Source organism: Lates calcarifer, linkage group LG24 (genome assembly GCF_001640805.2).
Source record: "Lates calcarifer isolate ASB-BC8 linkage group LG24, TLL_Latcal_v3, whole genome shotgun sequence".
Lineage (NCBI taxonomy): Eukaryota > Metazoa > Chordata > Actinopteri > Centropomidae > Lates > Lates calcarifer.
This window is the reverse complement of record NC_066856.1, coordinates 19,377,071-19,396,849: the sequence shown is the minus strand read 5'-3', so window position 1 is coordinate 19,396,849 and position 19,779 is coordinate 19,377,071. Positions and strand designations below refer to the sequence as shown.

The 19,779-nt window shown below is 42.7% G+C and overlaps 1 protein-coding gene across 1 annotated transcript; it reads right to left on the bottom strand.

The window, feature by feature from the left end:
- Nucleotides 1–484: 484 nt before the first annotated feature.
- LOC108885000 (cullin-1) lies at nucleotides 485–18,052 on the bottom strand. The gene is made up of 22 exons (XM_018679168.1): nucleotides 17,866–18,052; nucleotides 9,184–9,593; nucleotides 8,151–8,325; nucleotides 7,897–8,064; nucleotides 7,379–7,429; nucleotides 7,177–7,267; nucleotides 6,028–6,191; nucleotides 5,657–5,819; nucleotides 5,130–5,260; nucleotides 4,934–5,041; nucleotides 4,732–4,838; nucleotides 4,428–4,476; nucleotides 4,171–4,302; nucleotides 3,945–4,062; nucleotides 3,769–3,845; nucleotides 3,298–3,416; nucleotides 2,803–2,908; nucleotides 2,638–2,685; nucleotides 2,204–2,286; nucleotides 1,970–2,075; nucleotides 1,750–1,863; nucleotides 485–1,343 (listed from the first exon to the last, which is right to left on the bottom strand). Exons 2-22 carry the CDS (start codon nucleotides 9,321–9,323, stop codon nucleotides 1,263–1,265), a joined length of 2,331 nt encoding a protein of 776 aa, XP_018534684.1. The 5' UTR covers nucleotides 9,324–9,593; nucleotides 17,866–18,052; the 3' UTR covers nucleotides 485–1,262.
- Between the last annotated feature and the right edge of the window lie 1,727 nt (nucleotides 18,053–19,779).

The following is a 19,779-nucleotide window of genomic DNA, read 5'->3' as shown; positions in this document are numbered from 1 at the left end:
GATTACTTCTTCCACCACTGAAAGGTCTCACAGTAACACAGACACACTAACAGATGGAGGCAGTGGTATTCCAGCAGCTCCCAGTAAAAATCCCGTTTTTGTCAATGGAGTCTGGTAGAGATATAAAGAGATGTTTCTGGTTCTTACTCCTTAGTAAAAAGGCCCAGGTTCTAAATTACAGGATTTATCCTTTTGATATTATAAAATGCAGTGTGGATGATTATTTATTTATCTGCTAACAGTCCAAAAAAAACAAAATATGATCAGTTTTCTGTCATGAAACCACAAGAAAAGCTGAAAAATCTCACAGTTAAGAAGCCTGTGTCACGTTTCCTTCAAAAAAGTTAGATGTTAAATCTATTACAGGTGCTATATTTAAGTTCCAATGTAGCATTAACAGCTGTTCACTCACCAGTCTAGAGGAAACTCATGCTAACATTAGCTTTGTAGTGATCGTAAGATGGAAAACTCGTGGAGGCGAGCGTTTAGAGAAATCTTTCCTTGTTTTTATTTATCACACATTTAGAAAATGAACCACACTATACAAATGTCCACCGTTCAGTAATGAAACAGGCCTCCCGCATGAACCCAACCGACCTCAAACCAAAACTGAGACAACTTCAGCAGATAATGAAGCGTTGTGGCGGCTCTAACCTCTCCACCGCCGCCACCTCCGGTTCAGTCACAGACTTTAACTCATGACCGGCGTTGATTTCGTGTCGTCGTACGGTGGACTGCGTCGGCTGCCCAGTGACTCGACTTTTTAATTTTAACTTTTTAAATCTTTTTCGTGGTCACTGCGGTGCAGGTAGGCAGTAGCATGCAGAAACCTTTGGATGCGGCTCTCCTCTGATTGGCTGTAGGCTAATTCATTACGTTTGCGCTATGTAAAGAAGGGAGTAGGGTTTGTTTTTTCCTCTTAGAGTCTGTGGTTATTTACAATATGACAACAAGGAAGTGTGTGAGTGTGTTTGAGTCCTACAGATGGGACGGGACAGGCGAGCATGTAGACGGGGTTTCCCAGTCTCAACAGGAGGGGTGTTTGTTCCTCGAAGGCAGAGCATAAAGTTCACACCCTCCTCCTCCCCCCTTAACGTTGATGGTTGTCATATCGGGACAGTCACATGATCGGCGACACACTCACAACATGTCCGCCGCTCAGAGGGATTCCACACTTTATTACTCAGACATAAAAAAAAGAAGATAACAAATAAAAATAAAACTGAGGAGAGCCGGCGGGTGGGAAGGAGGGAGGGCGGCGTTCAGGCCAGGTAGCTGTAAGTGTCCTTCTCGCCGTCCACTCGCTCCAGGTACTCCTTCTCTATCAGGATGTCGATGCATTTCTGTCCACAAGAGGGAGACAAAACACAAACGTCAGGCTGTTTTCTGACTGTGGGACTATTTTCAGCAGCGGATTAATTAATCCACATTTGGTGCTTAGTCAGGGAACTGATTGGAAACTATTTTGATTACTGCCTATTTCAGTTACTTTTTCTTTTTAAATGTGAAGATTTGTGGCTTTAAATTAATAATCAAGCCAACCTAAGAATTTTTTTCATTTTAAAAACTAAAAAAATAATCGATTAACTAGGAATTAATCATTAGTGGGAAACCATTACTGTTGGTTTTGGTCTTTTTTGGGGATTTGTTGACAATAAAATATAAAATATCACCAGACTGCTCCTTAAACCAGACGTTTTCATGCATGTGATGTTGACAAACCTAATATTTATTAAAAGTGTGTGTTACCTTGATGACGGGGACTCTGGGTTTGAATCGGGACGACAGCTGGTTCAGGACTTCAGCCAGGAGCTGCTGGTGCTTCAGGACCTTCCTCATCTTCATGATCCTCACTATCGCAGCCTGTGAATACACGTTAACGTTATTTATTTGTACTAATTCAGTAAACAACATTAAACGCTTTGTCTTTAACCTGTTACTTTCAATCTGTTGAGGTGTAAAAACTCACCTGGATCAGGAGCTTTCGATCCTCCTCGATGTTCTTGTGAGTCGTCTCCTGCTCCTGTTTCTGCTCCGTCTTCATCGGGACGTTGATGTTCACCCTCAGCTTCTTGCTGCAGAGGAGGAAAGAAAAAAAAACAGAATTTAAAACTTTGCTATTAAACCAAAACGTCCAGCTTTGTGTCTCATGTGACTGTGTTTGTATTTCAGATGGATCTTTTTTTGTGTGTTAGAGTCTCACTTCTTGTAGCCGAGGAAAAGTTTGATGACAGTGTCAGGTTTGAACTCCACCTCGTCCACGTTGGCGTTCTCGTCCTCCAACACCTGACGGACATTAGAGAGACAGCTGATGACTGATCTGCACAATAACTTTCCTTTAAAAAGGTGGGCTCTGCAGCACTGACAGCACAATTAAAACTCCTTCTTACACTTTAAAACTTAATTAACTCTCTAATTAAAGATGAACTGATTTTTCAGGCTGATGTAAACAGAAACCTGTTGTCTGGCGCCCTCTAGTGGTCAAAAACAAACAAATACCAGTCAGGTCAGAGGCGTTTTGTGTCTTTATGGAGACAAATGTCTGTGTAACATACAATTTTAAGCCTGAACTGACTTATGTAAATTTACAACATGATCAAACAAACAAAGGAGGAAGAAACACTTTGTTTAACTCACCAGCAGCTTTGATTTTAACAAAATTTGCAGAACTTGAACCAGAATGTCCTGAAAATAAAAGAAACTATTGGTTAGGAGAGAAGTTTAACAGAATAACAATATATATATAAATATAAGTCTTTAAATTTCATTATTAGTGCGAGGCAGTTGAAGTGTCGTGCTCACAGTTTTGATCTGTGTGCTGTCGGTGAGCTGCTGGACAGTGTAACTGTCCTCTGTGTTGTACTGCAGCAGGATGGCCATCTGGAAGGTGGAGGCCTGCAGTGTGTACCTGTAAACAACAACAACAACAACAGGTTCAGTATGAAAACGACTCCAACAGCCTCCCAGTCTCTGCCTTACATACAGGCCCAGTCCACTCTGGTTCATCTCTCCCTGAGCTGCTGAGTTCTACACACTAACACGTTTTAAAACTCTAAAACTGTGGCTACGTTTACACCTGGTGTCCTCGAACTCGGGGGGTTTCAAGCCCCTGAAACAGAACAGGAAGCAGCTGCTTATTTAGTGGCTGCTTGAGCGCTTGATTACATTTCTGTTATCAGTTTTTATCATTATTTATTTAACTTTTAAGTCTAAAACACATAGAAAAAAAGCTGAAAGGAGGCTGTGGTGGCATAATAAAGCAGCAACAGACCTCTAACAGTTACTAAACCGTGTTACCTGTTCTTGAAGCAGTTGGTGACCAGCTCTCCTTTGGACAGGTGATAGAGCCAGGTCAGCTTCCTGCCGCTGTGTCTGCTGGCATAAAACGCCGTGAAGCGCTGGTAGCTTCGCTCCAGCTGCAGAGGGAAAAGAAGACAGAGATCAGACAGAGTTAGAAAAAAGTTTCTGACAAAAAGAAAGATTTAAAAGTGGAACTTAAGTGTTCCTTCTGCCCTGAAAAGACAGATGTTCACCCTATCTGTATCTTAAGTGCTTCCTGAAAGCTGTTTGAGTCCTCCTGATGTGGAGAATAAAGCTGCTCTGTCAGCAAAAGCCAAAGGTTTATGACTGTAATTTAGATTTAAAGAGAAAAATAAATCCAGCTCTAACAAAATGCATTTTTCCCTCAACAGGAGCTGGATATTTCAGATGCACCTGGGCTTTAAAAACTACTCTGCACAGTGAGAAACCACGTTGGATTAGCCTTACCTCAGACGGCAGAGCGAAGGTACAGGACTGCTGGAAAGGCCAAGACCCAGAGCTCAGAACCTGGATGCTGAAGTCCACTTTAAGAACACAGACAAGAGAAAAACACCAGTTTAGTTTCATCAAAAAAAAGAGTTCAGCATAAACAGATCAGGGATCAGCAGTGAGTGTTTACTCACAGTCCAGAGGCTCGGAGTTGGTCAGGTGTTTCTTAAACTGCTCGTTCAGGTCTTTACTGACTCCGATGTCCTGGAACATCCGCTGCAGTTTGGACGTGTATTCGAACCCACACGCTTGCTGCAGGAGAACAAAAACAGAATCCGTCAGTTTAGTGTTGCTGTGGATGTCGAACACACTCTGCGATCCTCTCTGCAGTTTGTCGGCGCTGCTCGGTGTGAATCAGACCTTGAGTTTGGAGATCATGCTGGCCTCCGCGTCGTCGCTAGCGCTGTTCTGATGGACCAGACGCTTGGCCAGCATCTTCGCGTAGAACTTCTGGAAAACATCTTTGTCCTCGATGTACTTGAACACAACCATCTGGAGGAGGAAAACACAGACACACCGTAAGGTACAAGGCACTGCAACATGAAAATTTGTAGTAGTTGCAGTGATTGCATCAATTTATACAGACGTAAATGTGTTCACAGGTCAAAGTATCTCACCACTTGGTTGAGTGTGTCCTCCAGCTCTGCCTCCTCTGGGTTTTTGGAGCTGAAGAGAAAACACAAAGAGCAAAGGTAAGATTTTAATCACTGTACAGTAACAGAAAACAAAGCTGGCAAGAGAGAGTCAAACAAAATGTTGAGCTTGACAGTTTGTTCTTGAGACAACAGAACTCCATGAATTACCAAGTGGATCTTGACTGAATATCATTTTGTCAACTACAAAACATGATTTTTAATGTTTAGATTTCTGTGGATCAACTAACTTCATCAGATCACATTTAGATTTCAATGCATCACCTACCTCTTCTTGAGTAGAGAGTCGCAGTATCTGGCCAGCAGCTCGGGAGATTTGCTGGACGACTGAGCCATTCTGGTGACGGCGTTGTTGTTGATGAATCGACCACATGCCTGTGAAAAGACGGACAAAGCATTAGACTTACAGTAAAAATCCTCTGATGTTGTGATTTATTTTGTATCTCAGGTCGTCGCAGAGGATTACTGACCTTGTCTAGTGCCGCCACGAAGCCGGCGTCGTTGTTGAAGGCAGACATAACCAAGGCGTTGTACTTCTTATGGACATCCAGGGTGGTCTGGACGTACACTTTGGGGTCCTGGAAGGTAAACGTCTTATTGTAACATCTTATGACTCTGGATAACTAAAAGGTAAACTGGTATCAGAGGTGTAAGAGTCATGCGTACGTTTAGCGCAGCCTCTCCACACTTCTCGATGGCGGCCAGGCCCTGGTTGTGGATGTGAGTCTCTAGAAGTTTCTTCAGTTCACCCAGACCGTCTGTGATCCGCGACACGAGGTTGTACATCCGACCCAGGTCTAAAGAACAAGATGAAGAGAGTTAATCAGCAGGGATGAGAATTATTTACCCACTGGTCATTTAAAAGACTGACTGACTGTTGATTCAGTATTTAGTCTCTCTTCTCTCCTCCTTTAGCAGAGAGAAAAGCAGAAAACATTTCAGCAGCAGCTTCTTATTTTTAGCTGCTGACTGGGGCTTTCATCGGTTTAATTGACAAATGTCAGCGGCGGCTGATTAGATCATCTGTAGCTAATTAACATTAATGCTGTAACGGCTGAAATGAAACTTCTGGCTGCTGTGACTGTAACACCACTGTTGATGTCAGGACAACCTCCCAGTTTAACCTTTTTAATTGAGTAGCGCTTGAAAAATAAGTTTAAGTTTAAGGCTCAAAGTTGGAGTTAAACTCGTACCTTCATTCTTGTCGGCGTCCAGGAGGTTCTGAAACTCGGTGTGGAAGATCTCCAGGTGTTTCTCTATGAGGACCTGCTCACACTTCCTGGCCAGCTCGTCCTGGGTGGATTCATGGAGGTAAACCTGGACACGCCGCTGCTCCTCCAGCAGCCGGGCCTCCGCCTGAGGTAAAACACACAGGAAATCAGCACAAACACACACACACTCTAAACATACGTTTCCTTATTGTGATTGTTTTCACTCTCAGTTTAACTTTCAGTCCAAAGACAGAGAGTAGAAGCAGCAGAACAAAAACTCTTTCATAAAGTCTGCCATGAAACCATCCATTCATTCATTCACAGCTGTACGAGGTGGTGGAGTGAGTGCCTACCTTCTTCATGTACTCGGTGACGGGGTTCTGCTGCAGGAACTCTGTGCTCTCACGTGTGTAGAAACGTTCCGTGTCAGTGAGGAACTGACATTCAAAGTACTCTTTGTAGACGGACAGCGTCGGGCCTTTGGCGAAGGCGTCCTCTTCATTCAGGCCCAGCTCCACTGGAGGAGGAGGAGGAGAGCACGGTTAGCTCAATATTTCATTTTATATTTTCAGCTTCTGTAACTTTTCACTCTTATTTTATTCTTGAGCATCTTCTTCTGGATGAGAAGTATTTTACTTAGATCGTCACAAACTGATCAACATTATAAATCCCACCAGCGTTAACAGAGTAAGAAGAAACATGGACAGCAGATGCTCAGGTGTTTCATGGGATACAGGCTTTAAATTAAACTGTGACTGGTTTGGAGGGTTGGTCTGAAACATGAGGTTAAAGATGGCTGCTGTTATATTTAAGCCTGGTTCTAAATGTAGGCCTGACACAGTAAAGATTATAACAGTGTGTTAGGGGTTGAGATTTGAGACGAGTTTGGAGAAATCGGGTTGATCGTGTTCTAGTACAAGTCAGGAGCTTGTAATTGTTGTGAAAGCGTGAGATGAATGTACAGGAGCTGTGGGCGGTTGCAGACATATCTTAGGATGTCAGTTTGAGTCTGAGCTTCTGCTGAGGATGTGTCCTTTTGACCCAGAGCAGCTCATGGGATCGTGGTGCCTTTATTCATGGTGCAAAAGCTCAGAAAAACCAACCTCCCTCCACATAATATTCACATTCTGCGTCAAAGTACTCATGACATAAACAAAAGATAAAAGACAGAAGTGCTAACAAACAGGATGTTATTACAGCTTTCACTTCTGTTGATATGCAGGGCAGCCATCTTGGATTTTGAGGTGAGGGTTAGTCCGACTCTCTGAGTTGGATATCCAACTTCAGGAGGCGTTTGCCACTTGGAACTTGGAAATTACGACTTCCTGGTTCAAATGGAACGCACCAGGGATTTTATTTTCTTAATTAATCATATTTTCATTTCAGGAAAGTAATTAATCACTGATAAAAGAAGAGGTATGAGTATGAAGGGCTTTCTGCTGCCTCCCTCTGACATCTGCCTATAACAGATGGTTGCTTCTTCATCATACATATGGACCTACCATAAGACTGGACCACACCGCTGATCAGTCTGGTGTTAATGGTCTCACCATTCCTCTCTCTCTCTATCAGCTTCAGCACAGCGTTTGTTACCTGAAAAGCAGATGTTAGTTATTGTCAGGGAACAACAGAACACTGTTAACTGTACTGTATTGAACCACTGTTATTTCTCACATCGCTTCTATAAAAAGAAACTAAACACACCTGTTTGTTGAGGGGTCGGAATAAACACTCCCTCCAGGTCACGAGTGCCAGCTGGGAGGAAACAGCAGTGTAGGAGAGGGGGAGGAAGATGAGTAGATTAACAAAAGGTCAAGACTTGAGGCTTCGTGTCGGTTACTCGTCTCGGTTCCTTTTGATCAGTATCTCACCCCAGGATGCCCAGACATCAAACTAAATAAGTTTACAATGACTTTGAAGGCCCTTTAATGACCCCAGTCAGACATTCTGCTCTCTAACTTTTACGTCAGTGAATTCTAGCAGAAGCATTTCCTTTTAAACAGATGTTTTATCAACACAAACAAGAAGCACAGAGGTTTCACCGAGCCTCTTTGAAGCTCTATCCCCATAAAAATGGAATATTTATATGTTTGGTGTTTAAATAGTCATGACTACTTTGAAAGAAACTCAACTGTCAGCCGGCGTTAAGTGCGAACATCTGCTGAGCACTGATAACTTAAGATAAAAAAGACAGGACTGAACAGAGGTCCACGCAGACTTACAGAGTATATCTCATAAATGCCCTTGCGTCCCTCATCACACTCTCGTCTGACCCAGTGGCGGTTGAGGTAGGCGCAGATCCCGTTGAGGACCTTACTAGAGAAACGGTAATCCTCCCACTGCTGGGTGTAAAACTTCAACACACACTCGTCCATTAAATCCTCACCATCCTGAGGGGAAAACAAAGGAGAGCGGAAATAAGGACGGGTGTATTATTCTATGGGACACAGGACCTCTGAGGGTTAGGGGTTCTCACCTTGAGCAGGCTGGTCAGATAGTTCTTCAGGAACTCCTTGAGTCGCTTGTAGAGCTCCAGGCCTACAAACTGAGCCCCACCTGGAGTGGTGGACTTTTTGGAGGGCTTGGTTGGAGGCGCAGAGCCCCTGCCCTGGCTGGACTGGTGGACACTGGTACAATAGTTATATACATGTCTGAGGGAAGGGTTAAGGAGTGAACACAGAGAATCACTAAAACTGAATCTGCTCTGTTAGTGAACTCAGAGGTTGAATAAAGCTTAGTTTAAACTGATGTTGTTTCTTTCTGCCTGACAGGATAAGATCACCGCTCTGAGCTTTGAGCACTTCAGGGAAATGACGACATCCTTTAGAGCTGGAAAGGTGCGTAAGAGGAAGCGAGGCTGTCAAACAACAAAACGTGCCCTCAGAGAAAATCATCTCTCAGTTGTGTGCTTTCCCTGCATCAAACACACTGTGTATAAGAATAAATCAGCACCTCCTGATAAGGATCTAAACTTAGTTAAGATGATGAGTAATTATATAAAGCCCAGGCAAAGGCTTGTTTCCTGTTTTCAGGACTCTGGCCTGTTGGATGCTCTTCTGCTCTAACTCATTACCTGAGCACACAGCAATAAAACAGGAGAGAAGGAAGTAACAAGCCAGTGCCATTAAATACACCACAACACAGACACACACACAGCACACAGAAAGCATGGCTGCTAACTAAACAACTGGTAGGACACTGGTAAATATTTAAAGTGCTGCTGTATGGTGTCTATCACTGTGGTTAACGTTTAAAATGCAGCTTTCAGGTGAGATTATGATCATCTAGGATGCATCAGCTGTTAAGGTGATGAATTAGACATGATGAATAATTAAAACGGTTTAAATTTTGCTCTGAAAACAGTCTGAACCCTAAATATAATAAGTTTATGATTATAAAGACATTTACGAAGTTAGAATGAGAGAATTTTCTATAATATTTGTAAAAATTAAAACATTTAAAACTCTAATCGCACACAGCGTCAACCTTCCCCCGCTCTCTCAGGATACGTGTAGAGTTCCATGTAGCGCGACTTGGCCATGCTTTGCCGCGTGTACACCTGCTGGATGCCAGCCCGCAGGTCGTCCCATATCTGGTCCAGGCCTATCTGTTTCAGTCCGTGAGGGTTCTGGGTCCTGTTCGACGACATCGTAGAGCCCCTTTGTCCTCTCCTCTCCCTACCAGTGCCCTCCCTGTCCTGCTCCAGCGAGCGTTCTCCCCCCGGCTCCTCTCCTCGGGTTGATTTCTGTCCCTGACTCGCTCTTGCTCTCAGAGTTTGCAGTCCATCTGGCGGCGGCGGCGGCACTTCGGGAAGCTGGTCGTCGGGTTGTGAGACGGGATGCAGTCCCACTCTGCACACCTGGGTGGCGCTGTCTGCCACTCCTCCACCTAAAAGCTTCGGCGCTCCTCACCAGATGACCTGAGAGCAAAATAAGGAAAAGACAGAAAACATTTTTAACAGTGAACTTTGAATGTAACTGCATAAAAACAGGAGTAGAAGAAGTGATGCTCGAGATTAATTTAAAACCAATTAGCATCAATTTTCAAAGTACTGTGTTAGCAGTTAGCCAGGTAGGTTATATGGATTTATCTGCTGACACCTGGCTCTGATCCCTGTAGACACGCTGCTGACCACACCCTGACGTCACTCAGCTAATGACAGATTAGTCCACTTCAACCTCCATCACTTCCTCCACCACTACTGTCAAAACAGAGCCCAGTCTCCCTGTCTGCAGAGATTCTTCTTGCTAATATGAGCCGATTTTTACTTTTAAAACTTCGTCTAAAGCCCTGAAAGATTTATACATGCCTAAATAAAGCATGGAGATGAATCTGAAAACACTCAGCTCAAATCTGAATGTTTAAATATGAGGTCAGGTCACGACTGCAACACTCAGCTGGTTTAACAGCAACACCGATGACAGTCCAAGGAGGTTCACATCATTAAGGCTAATTGACAGACCTGCAGCTGTAATTTCATCCCCGCTGTCGGGACACGTGGAGACAGTAAACGAACGCCACAGTTTGCAGCGTCGACGGCTTTCAAGCCACGGAGAGCGAGGGAGAACGAGACAAAGTGACAAGAGACCAAGACCTTTCACACCGAGCATGAATGATGTTTTATTGTTTTACTGAACTGAAGCGGAGTTAATTAGGTTTTATGACGAGTGATCAGCTGAAAAAAAAACTTCTAAATGAAGCCGCAGACAGAGGGAGTAAGATAACGCCAATGATCTTACTAAATTATATTAGCTTATAAAACGCTCCTGTGTTTTCTGAAACGTTTGCATGTGGAAACTCCATCAAACATCATTAACATCATTTTTCCTTTTCATGTGATACAGATGTTGTTATGAAAAGCTGCTTTCAGGCGTCATTTAATTTCCAAAATGCCTCACGTGGACTCAAACATCAAATCCAGACTGAGTTCATGTGACATGCAACTTGTATTTGAACGCTTTGATCCCAAGTAATCAATCAAGAGATTTATTTTAATCAATGCTTCTTTTCTCTGTTTTCTGTTTCAGACAAATCAGGCTGTGATGTCGCCTTGGATTGTCCTTCCTTCGCTCGCCACGAACAACCTCCGACCTGCAACCCACACACTGAAAATGTAAGTTTTGGCGAATATTTGGTTTGTTTACTGGTTTTCTTTGCGGGCAATTAACCGTTAACTGCATCCTGGGATATACCTGTGGAGATAGGTCGGGCTACTTGATATTTTTCAGACATTTCACGCTCTAAACCATTAGAAAAATAACAGATTAACTCATCATTAGCTGCAGCACTAATTCAGATCAGCCAACGCTGCCATGACGGCAATTAAATCTGACATCTTTCACCAGAGGCAACTGTGACAATGTTTGGTAGCTCTGCATGAAAACAAACACAATGAGACACCCGTTAATAACGAGCAGGCATCAAACCAAGATTTGTTATCGTTACACAGCCTGTAACACGACTCGATACTGATATCCCAGAACATTTAAGAGCAGTCGACAAAAAAGGACGAAGCAGGAACATGCAGCCTGTGCTGTGTGAATACAGAGAGACCAAAGGGAGGGTGCATGGGTAGAAACTGCTGTGTACATGTAGGCAGCGCTGCTATATTTAGAAGGACCAGGCATGCAGCGCTGCCCGTCTCTGGCCATTCACAGCTATTAGGGCCAGAGACTCAGGACGTGACCCAAGTGCAAGAGTCTGTCAGTGTGAGAGAGGGGAGGAAGCTGAGTGACCTGCTCTGTTTACTTCCTGTCTCTGTTGATGAGTCCTGGCCGCTCAACGCTAGACGTCTGAGCAGCTTTGGTGACGCGGCAGTGACAAAATTTGCTGCTGCTTATGAAAATAAAACACAGTTGTTTAGATGTTTAAATAACACAGCAAATCTGTGTGTTCGCTGCAACACTTAACTATATTTAGATTTTACATGGCAGGCTCATAAAACTGGATATTATTTCTAGCCTAGGCTGTGACTAAAAATAATTTGTTTACAATTAATCTGGTTTGAGAAAACATTATAAATCCATCCAAAATCCAAAAGTTCCAAAATCCCAAAGTCTTCAAAATGCTTCCTCTGTCCAATCTCCAGTCCAAAATATTCAATTTACAATCAAATGCAATCAATAAACCAATCAACTAATCGTCTAGTTTCTATCAAACGTGAACTCTTCAACAAACACAAAGCAGAACATGTCGCTACCAGCAGCATGTGATTTAACTGCAGCAAATCCTCGCATTTAAGAGGCTGAAACAAGCAACTGTTTTCTTCATATAATTAACTTTAATGATTCATTGATTATTAAACTATAGTAGCTGGAAAGTAATTTTCTCTCAGCAGTAAAATATTCCCCTGGTGCAACAAGATAAAAAGAAACTTGCTCAAGAAATTAAAACCATTTCCCAAACACTATAAAAAATGGTTTTGCCAGTAAATGGAGAAACTCTTGTGTATTATGATTTCTCAAATCATATACTGCAGCAGTTTCTCCAGTTCTGGTTCTCCGAGCGACACAGTGGGCAAGGATGATAAAGACGAGGGAGCACCGAGGCAGAGGAAAAGCCTTGACGCAGCAGTAAACTCTGGGCACATCAAGACTTGGATTAGGCCTTCATCAGTCACTAAAATCTGTCGTCCTCTCCACGCCCAACCTCTGCCTCCAGCATCCCTCTCCACCCTCCCTCCCCTCTCCTCCCCCCTCTCCCACAGACTGACCACAGCACTGCAGCTGCAATCTGCTACCACCGCTCTCCTCCAACAGCCACCAACAAAAACACATCTCTGCTTCACCTGCTGCAACACTCAGTATCCAGGATTAGTTCTTTTATATTATACACAAAAATCCCAAACGTTTGCTTGTTCCAGCTTTTCAAACGTGAGAATTTTATGCTTTTCTTTTTTGTTCTTGATAGTAAACTGAGTATGTCTGGGTTCTGGACTGCTGGTTGGACATTGTGAGACATTTAAAGACGTAGATCTGGGTATTTTTCACCAGCTTCTTACATTATAATAGACAAAACAAATAAGTGATTGATTGATAGTAGCAGATAATGATCATAATGGTTAGTTGCAGGCCTAATAGCGATGCACACTGACTTGGTGTCTTCCCATTGATTCATCAAATCCTGCATCTGTTGGTTTTCTGATAAAACATGTAATTAACAGATGATAATATTATTACACATCTCTGTGATAAGAATTTCATATTTTGATATTAAAAATCAGGAATATCTACACATAGGGAACATGAGAGTCGTTTAGGTGAACTTTTGGATAGTCACAAATATGTATCAGCTGTAACAAAGTAAGTTCTATAATTTCCGGACAGTTATTTCCTACCCTGAACTCATCATCGGCTCATACGGGGTTAGGATGGTGCGTTTACTGATGGAGCCTGAGCTGGGCCCGTCAGAGCTCAGGCCCAGACTCTAGACCCGCTCCGGCCTCCGCTCCGCGCTCGACTCGGTAAAGGCAGCCCTACCTACCTGAGGTGCTCCGACAGTTGCCATGGCAACTGGGGCAGACAATACCTTCCGAGTAGCCGTTGGACTACAGAAGGTGGAGTGTTCGGCCTCTCTTGTCTCCTGCGCCTCTATTCACCCGCGGTAAGAAAGGTGCCCTTCACTGCAGCTCTGGGATCAGATTTCAGGTTCCCACACCAGGAGGTATTAGATGTGTGTCCCTCCAGTATCTGACCTGTTATCAGTTCCTCAGCTACGTGACGGGGGTGGGGTGGGGGGGGTAATGGGATGTGGACGGCTTGATGAGTGGCAACAGTCTCTAGAAAGTTTGTCGTGAAACAAGAAGCCCGAGCGCCGGTCATCATCAACAACAGCACCGCGGTCGGCATGCGATGCCTTCACACGCGGCAGGAAGGCAGCAGGGTTCAAAGGTCACGACTCGTGCGTTTCAGAGAACGATCTATAAGTGTCTGAACCACAACAACTAGGCTGTCAACAAATACAGCAGTGGATCTGTTTATGTTTATGATGAGCTCTGGGAAATTATAATGTGCATTTTCAACAATAACAATCATTAGTTAGTCACCGATCCAATACTGACCTAATTAAATGGATACACTCTAAAAACAAATACAGTTCCTGGCCTCGTGTCACCTTACAGTAAAATGATTTCAGTGACTTCCAGGCAGTGAGATACACAGATTTACAATCTGGGAAAAAGAGGGCGCTGGTATTGGATTTCTATTCAGTATTGGCACGTTTGAAGTTAAAAAAAAATCTGAATTAGGAAAGAAAACGTTGGATTGGTGCATCTCTAAGTTGTAAGGAGGAAAAATGTTTTCTAAATATGAATGATTACTCAGCCTTAAAGCACTAAAACGTACTGGTACAAACAAAAATAAATCAACAGTATCATAAAGAATACTCTCCACAGAGGGATGGAGGGAACCCAGAGCCCATCCTCTCTTAAACCTGCTGTCAACCTCAGGCAGCACAATACAAATCAAAACAAATCTTATTCTAACAAACTGCCTGGTTGTAAGTGTGCGATGCAAATATGTTTCTTTACATTTAAATAAATCGTCCGTGGAAATAAGCTCTTACCCTGCTGTCCAGAGCAGCGAGGGGACGCCAACAAAATCCCAGCAGGGTTTCATGTTAGGACTCCTCCTGTGCCAGACAAACCTGGTTTCTACTCTGCCCACACTGAATGAGTCTTTACTGCAGGTATTAACCACAACTCATGAACCCGAGTCGAGTGTGTGAGCGCGATCTGCTGGAGGGGAAGGATGCAGGGAGTGGTGGAGAGAGAAAAGAGGAAGAAAGAGAGGTAGAGCGCGGTATCCGTGGGAAAAAAAGCTCAGCCTGGTAAATCAGATTACCCTGGTCACCGTGTGTCCTGGCCAGACGCTACAACCTAATACCCTACATTTAAAACACAATGTAAACCTGCCATCTTCACAGAGGCAGAGACACGTCTGTTAGTTAGATTTTTAGATTTCATGGAGACAGGAACAACACCACCAAACTCTGGTGGTGAGTCGTGAGGAGCAACAAAGCTTCAGCTGAATCTGAAGCGCCTCTTCAACAGTGACTCGCTTGTACGACATGTGTTTGTGCGCGTGTACACAAACCCGATCATATGCCGGGTTTAGGCAGCGAGGGAGGATATTTCATTAGCGTAAGCAGCTTTTGATTTCTGTTGCTCTGCTCAGCATTCAGAAGAGCAGCCAAGCAGAGACTCGCAGCCCTTTGGTTTGACTTCACAATCGCTGCCCTCGGTGCCGTCACTTCAAAGCACCTTGTACATATTAAGCAGACAGACCTGGACGGGTCAGACGGGGTAAAGGAGGAGGGAGGACGGCGTGATCACGGCTGACATGACTTTAAATTGTGATTTCTGCAGGAAGGAAAATAATTTTACTGCATGTTCTGAACCAAATATCAACAGGCAGACAGTTACAGCTGGGGCCGCAACTAATGATCATTTTCATTTGGAATTAATCTGCTTATCTTCCTCCATGAATCGATTAGCTGTTTCGCTATAAAAAGAGTCCAAGTTAACATCTTAAAATGTCTTGCTTTGTAGCCTACTAGCCTACCTTTTACTGCAGGTGTGATCTCTTGATCACGATTGGACCAAGTCATGCTGACACTGTGATGATAGTGGTGCGGGGGGATATTGTGGTTCCATCTTCCATTGTCGCGATTATGGACGTTTGGATCGTGTTTCGGTCTTTGGTTTCAAACAGAAACAGTTACTCAATAATCAGATGATTAATTTATTTTAGTTAATTTTCTGGCGATTGACTAATTGATTCAGCTCGAGCTGCAACTAACAATTACTCTCATTATTGGTTTTTCTTGCTTAAACTATAAAAATGTCAGAGCACAAGTCGATACTGAACAAAACCCAATAAAATTCAGTTTATTATTATGAAAGCCTAGAAAAACTGCAAACATTTAGAGGCTGAAACCATTCAGCTGCATTAAGTGTTTTTGCTTATAAAGTTGGTAAGATGATTAACAATTATCAGATTCATTTTCTGTTGTTCCAGCTCTAATAACAGCATGTTTACACTCCGCTGATTTGCTAATAGAGCCGCCCCACAGAAGGTGCTCCAGTCATTTTTTCGCTGCCAAACACAAATGCAGACTGATTTCAGTCGAGCATGCCAGCATGATGCTGAGCAGAGAAAAGATCAGTCAACTAAACTCTGCATGTGTGACTGAGCTGTTGCGAAAGGAGCGTATCAGGTGCAGCATGTGCTTTAAGTAGTGTAAACATCAGTGGAGAAATTGCCTTAAATAGATATTTCTCATTACATCAAATATGGAAATTCAACATTCCTCTCAAAGCTGCTTAAAAAGGAATCTGTGGATGTAACATTACAGCTCCACAACATTAATACAACAAGTTATAGACGCCTCTGAACAACCATGTAGCTGAGGAAGGATAAGTCCACAGCTGTTTAACCATAGTAAACATACAGAGTTATTATCCTACAGGAGACAGAAAATATTACTCTAAATACCAACACACTCCCACTCTTTAGTCTGAACAAACACACACTCAGACTGCCAATCAAACAGGTTGACTCTGAACAGGATAAGATGTGTCTACACATGTACATTTAAGCCTCATCACTCAGTATAAACACTGCAGCCTCCTTATAGTGAGGCATGACCACACAGAAACTGACAGTATGAACATAATGTAATCCTCTAAACTTCATTGGGCATTTCTGACCAGCTTCATTTTATTAAACCTCTTTCATAAATATACGTCTTTATGGACCAAGGCTGCAGCAAAAATATCACATTTAAACTTGATTTTTGAACTTGAAAAACACACAACACAAACACAATATTTACTACTGTGTATCTGTCTCAGTCTGGACCTTCAGAAAAAACGTTTTTGACACTCTACAAATGCATACAAACCCAGGATGAAGCGTTTATGGTCCTGCTCTGTGTCAACTAAAAGGTCAATTTTTCCATGGCTGCCAGGTGACGACTAATCAATCAAAACTTCTGTACTAAAATGTAATAAATGTGAATTTCAAACTGCTAAGTATGCCAACTGTGAACATCAGTTTTCAAGTATAATGTGAAGAGCAAATACCATAACAAGTATCACAGCCTTGTATGAACGCACAGTATCATGATGAGGCAATACTAGTATGAGGATTTCAGATATTGGTATTGATATGGTTTCAACTTAGAGAAAAATCTGTGCTAAACTAAATGGAACTGTTAAAAACTGTATCTGTATGTGAGTGAAATGCAGTATTAAAAACAACTGGTTTAAAACAACAGAAGATAAAACATTGCCGTTGCCAACTAATGAAAGTATACTTTTCCATGGCTGCCCCATCCGTATAAACCAATTACAAACTTCCATAATAAAAAAGAATTGAATAATAACTTATTATTAACAACCAGGAATGTCAGCTGTGTTTGTTTCCTATTTTAAAAATCAAGGAGAAAGGAAAAAGAGCCAGTCAGTCATCAGCAGTATTTTCCTCCCTCAGAGAGGTCCTGATCATTCAGAGCAAACAGAAATCAATTCTTATGTTAAAGCAACCCGCTTTAATACATTTCCAGCCCATCTCCAGGCCTGGAAATGAACGATTTTACCCCTCCAAGTCTTCTCCAGGTATTCCAGGAGTGTGGGGGCTCTGTGTCAGGTTCAAATCACTATCCCTCACTCCAAAGCGGCAGAGGGCCGATCAGCTCAGTTTAAACCCGAGCTGTGGTTAAATTACAGATTTAAAGTCATCTCACTAAATACGAGAAGGTTATACAGTCACATCTTTCTGAAATCTTTGTTGGGATTTCTCTACGCTGGGCTGCGAACTGAGCCAGAGGCTGCTACGCAATACTGCTAGCTATGATTAGCTTCTCAGGCTCGATTAGCCAGTTAGCTTGTAAGTAGGCGCTGGGTGGACTGGCTTTAAATCAAACTACGATCGCTGTCTGGATCGTATGTATTATTGGCTTTTATTTCGAAGTGCTATGTGGAATGTATTTAACACAAATACAGTATCCGCCGAGCTCATCGGAGCGGGCAGAAGAGACCAACTGCCCGTGTTGCTGGTGTAAAATGGCAGCCTAGCTTCTCGGGCTCCTCAATAATGAGTCAGGAAAACAGTTCGCTAACCGTTTAGCATTAGCCAGCTAGCTCTTAGCGCCGCCAGCCTACGATCACAACCCTAAAGATGTCCTCTTACCATTTTAAGGCCGTCGATGTCACTTGTATAATCGCCGTCTGTGTGAATTTTCGGGCCCAAACGCTGTCTCCTCCGCCGTCTTTAGCGTCTTTTCTCTGTGTGTTTGCTGCCCGTTGCTAACTGCGACCGCTCCGCTTCGTTCGCACAAAGATCAGCTCAGCAGCCACCGAATCATGCCGCCTTCAGGCGCTGTCGGAAATATGGACGTCACAGCAGAAAGCGGACACCAACAAGCGCTTGAAGTTATAAACAAGCTCAGTGAAAGTGGATTTTTTTTAAGGTACTGATATGCATTTTAATCAAGCATTCAAAGTTTATTTATACGGCACTTTTGATACAAGTTGATGCAATGTAAAGTGTTTTACTTACGGCGAGCTGATGATAAGACAGTTTAAATGTAAAGAGTAAAGCAGTTTGAGACTAATGCACACCAGAAAAACGGGGAAAATAATATAACAAATAAAAAAGTAAAATAGTAGGCCACCAAAAATTCAGTTTTTACATTTCAGTATTTTTAGTAATTTATTTTATTCAAATTCATACACTGGTGTCTTGTTTTTCTGTGACGATCTTAAAAGTTTTTGTGAATGACACTTAAGTCATTACAATTAATGTATTCTAATTGATTTATAACGCAAAAACAAATAAAATAAATACACTTTAACTTAACTATATCCATAATATAATCGGCTCACCTCTGGAGTATTTGACATTGAAACGTCGGGGCTTACGGTGAACCCATGAATGCAGCATCAGCGTCACAGAATGGCGTCCCTAAATGGACTACAATCATGGCCACACGAAACAATTACAGCTGCTTCAACTACAGATATTGCAATATCTCTGACGCATGCGCATTCATGTGTTTCAGTCACCTAATATGACATTTTAATTATGCATGCCCGGGACAGCAGCACGATGCTGACATTTAGCTCCCTGTCCTTTAATTTGTGTATGTGTGTGTTATGCAGAGACTGTCAATGTAACATTAGAGTCATAATGTAAAACCAGAGGGATATTTTCCTGCAGCAGTCCAACAGTGTGTGGCTGTGGCCTCAGCTCACTGTTATGGTGTTTTAAGATCTATATTCTGATTTAATCTGAGGTAGCTGATTCCTACAGGGAACCAAAGGTTCTGCAAACACAAGTCAGGCATCGTTTACACAATATGCTGTGTGGTCATCATCAATATCCCACCCTGTGCACCCTCACTGCCTCTGAAAGAAGCAGAACACGACCTCTGTTGGTGGAGGAGAAAATCACAGTTACACATGTTGAATAGATTTTTCCCTGGAGACTTATTTCAAAATGAACTGGAATCAGCGCGTGCCTTGAAATTAACTCTTAAAAGATGCTGAGATCATTTTTTAACTAATTTAAAAATCTAAATTTCTAAATGTGTTTAATGTGTGATTATTGTGTTTGTTAAAGCTCCAGCAAGCGTCTGAAAAGCAGGAGTGAACCACAGGTTATCTTGTGTGAAGGAATTTTAATCTCCACATGACTAATACACAAACACAAACACAGGTAGAGACGTGCTGACAGTGTAGAACTGATGCAGTCATTTACAGTCTCCAGCCCATTTGCGTCAGTCTGCATTTCTCCCAATCATCTCTGTGGTGCATGGCTTATGTAACAGAGAAGAATGGCGTGATGTGTTCATGGGCCACACCTTGACAAAGGTACAAGAGAGAGAGAGCTGTCTGTGGCTGCCACACACAATCCTGTTTGCATTTATCCTTGAAGCGCTGCATCAGAAACACAGCGTTTATACTACAATTCTCAAGAGCTACACCCACAGTCGGAGAAGACTCCATCTTTAAAGAGCTATGAAATCAGACTTGTTGCAACTAGAAACAAAACTCTGCCCCATAATTGTGTAACTGATCTGAATGTGATCTAAAATCTTGGTTG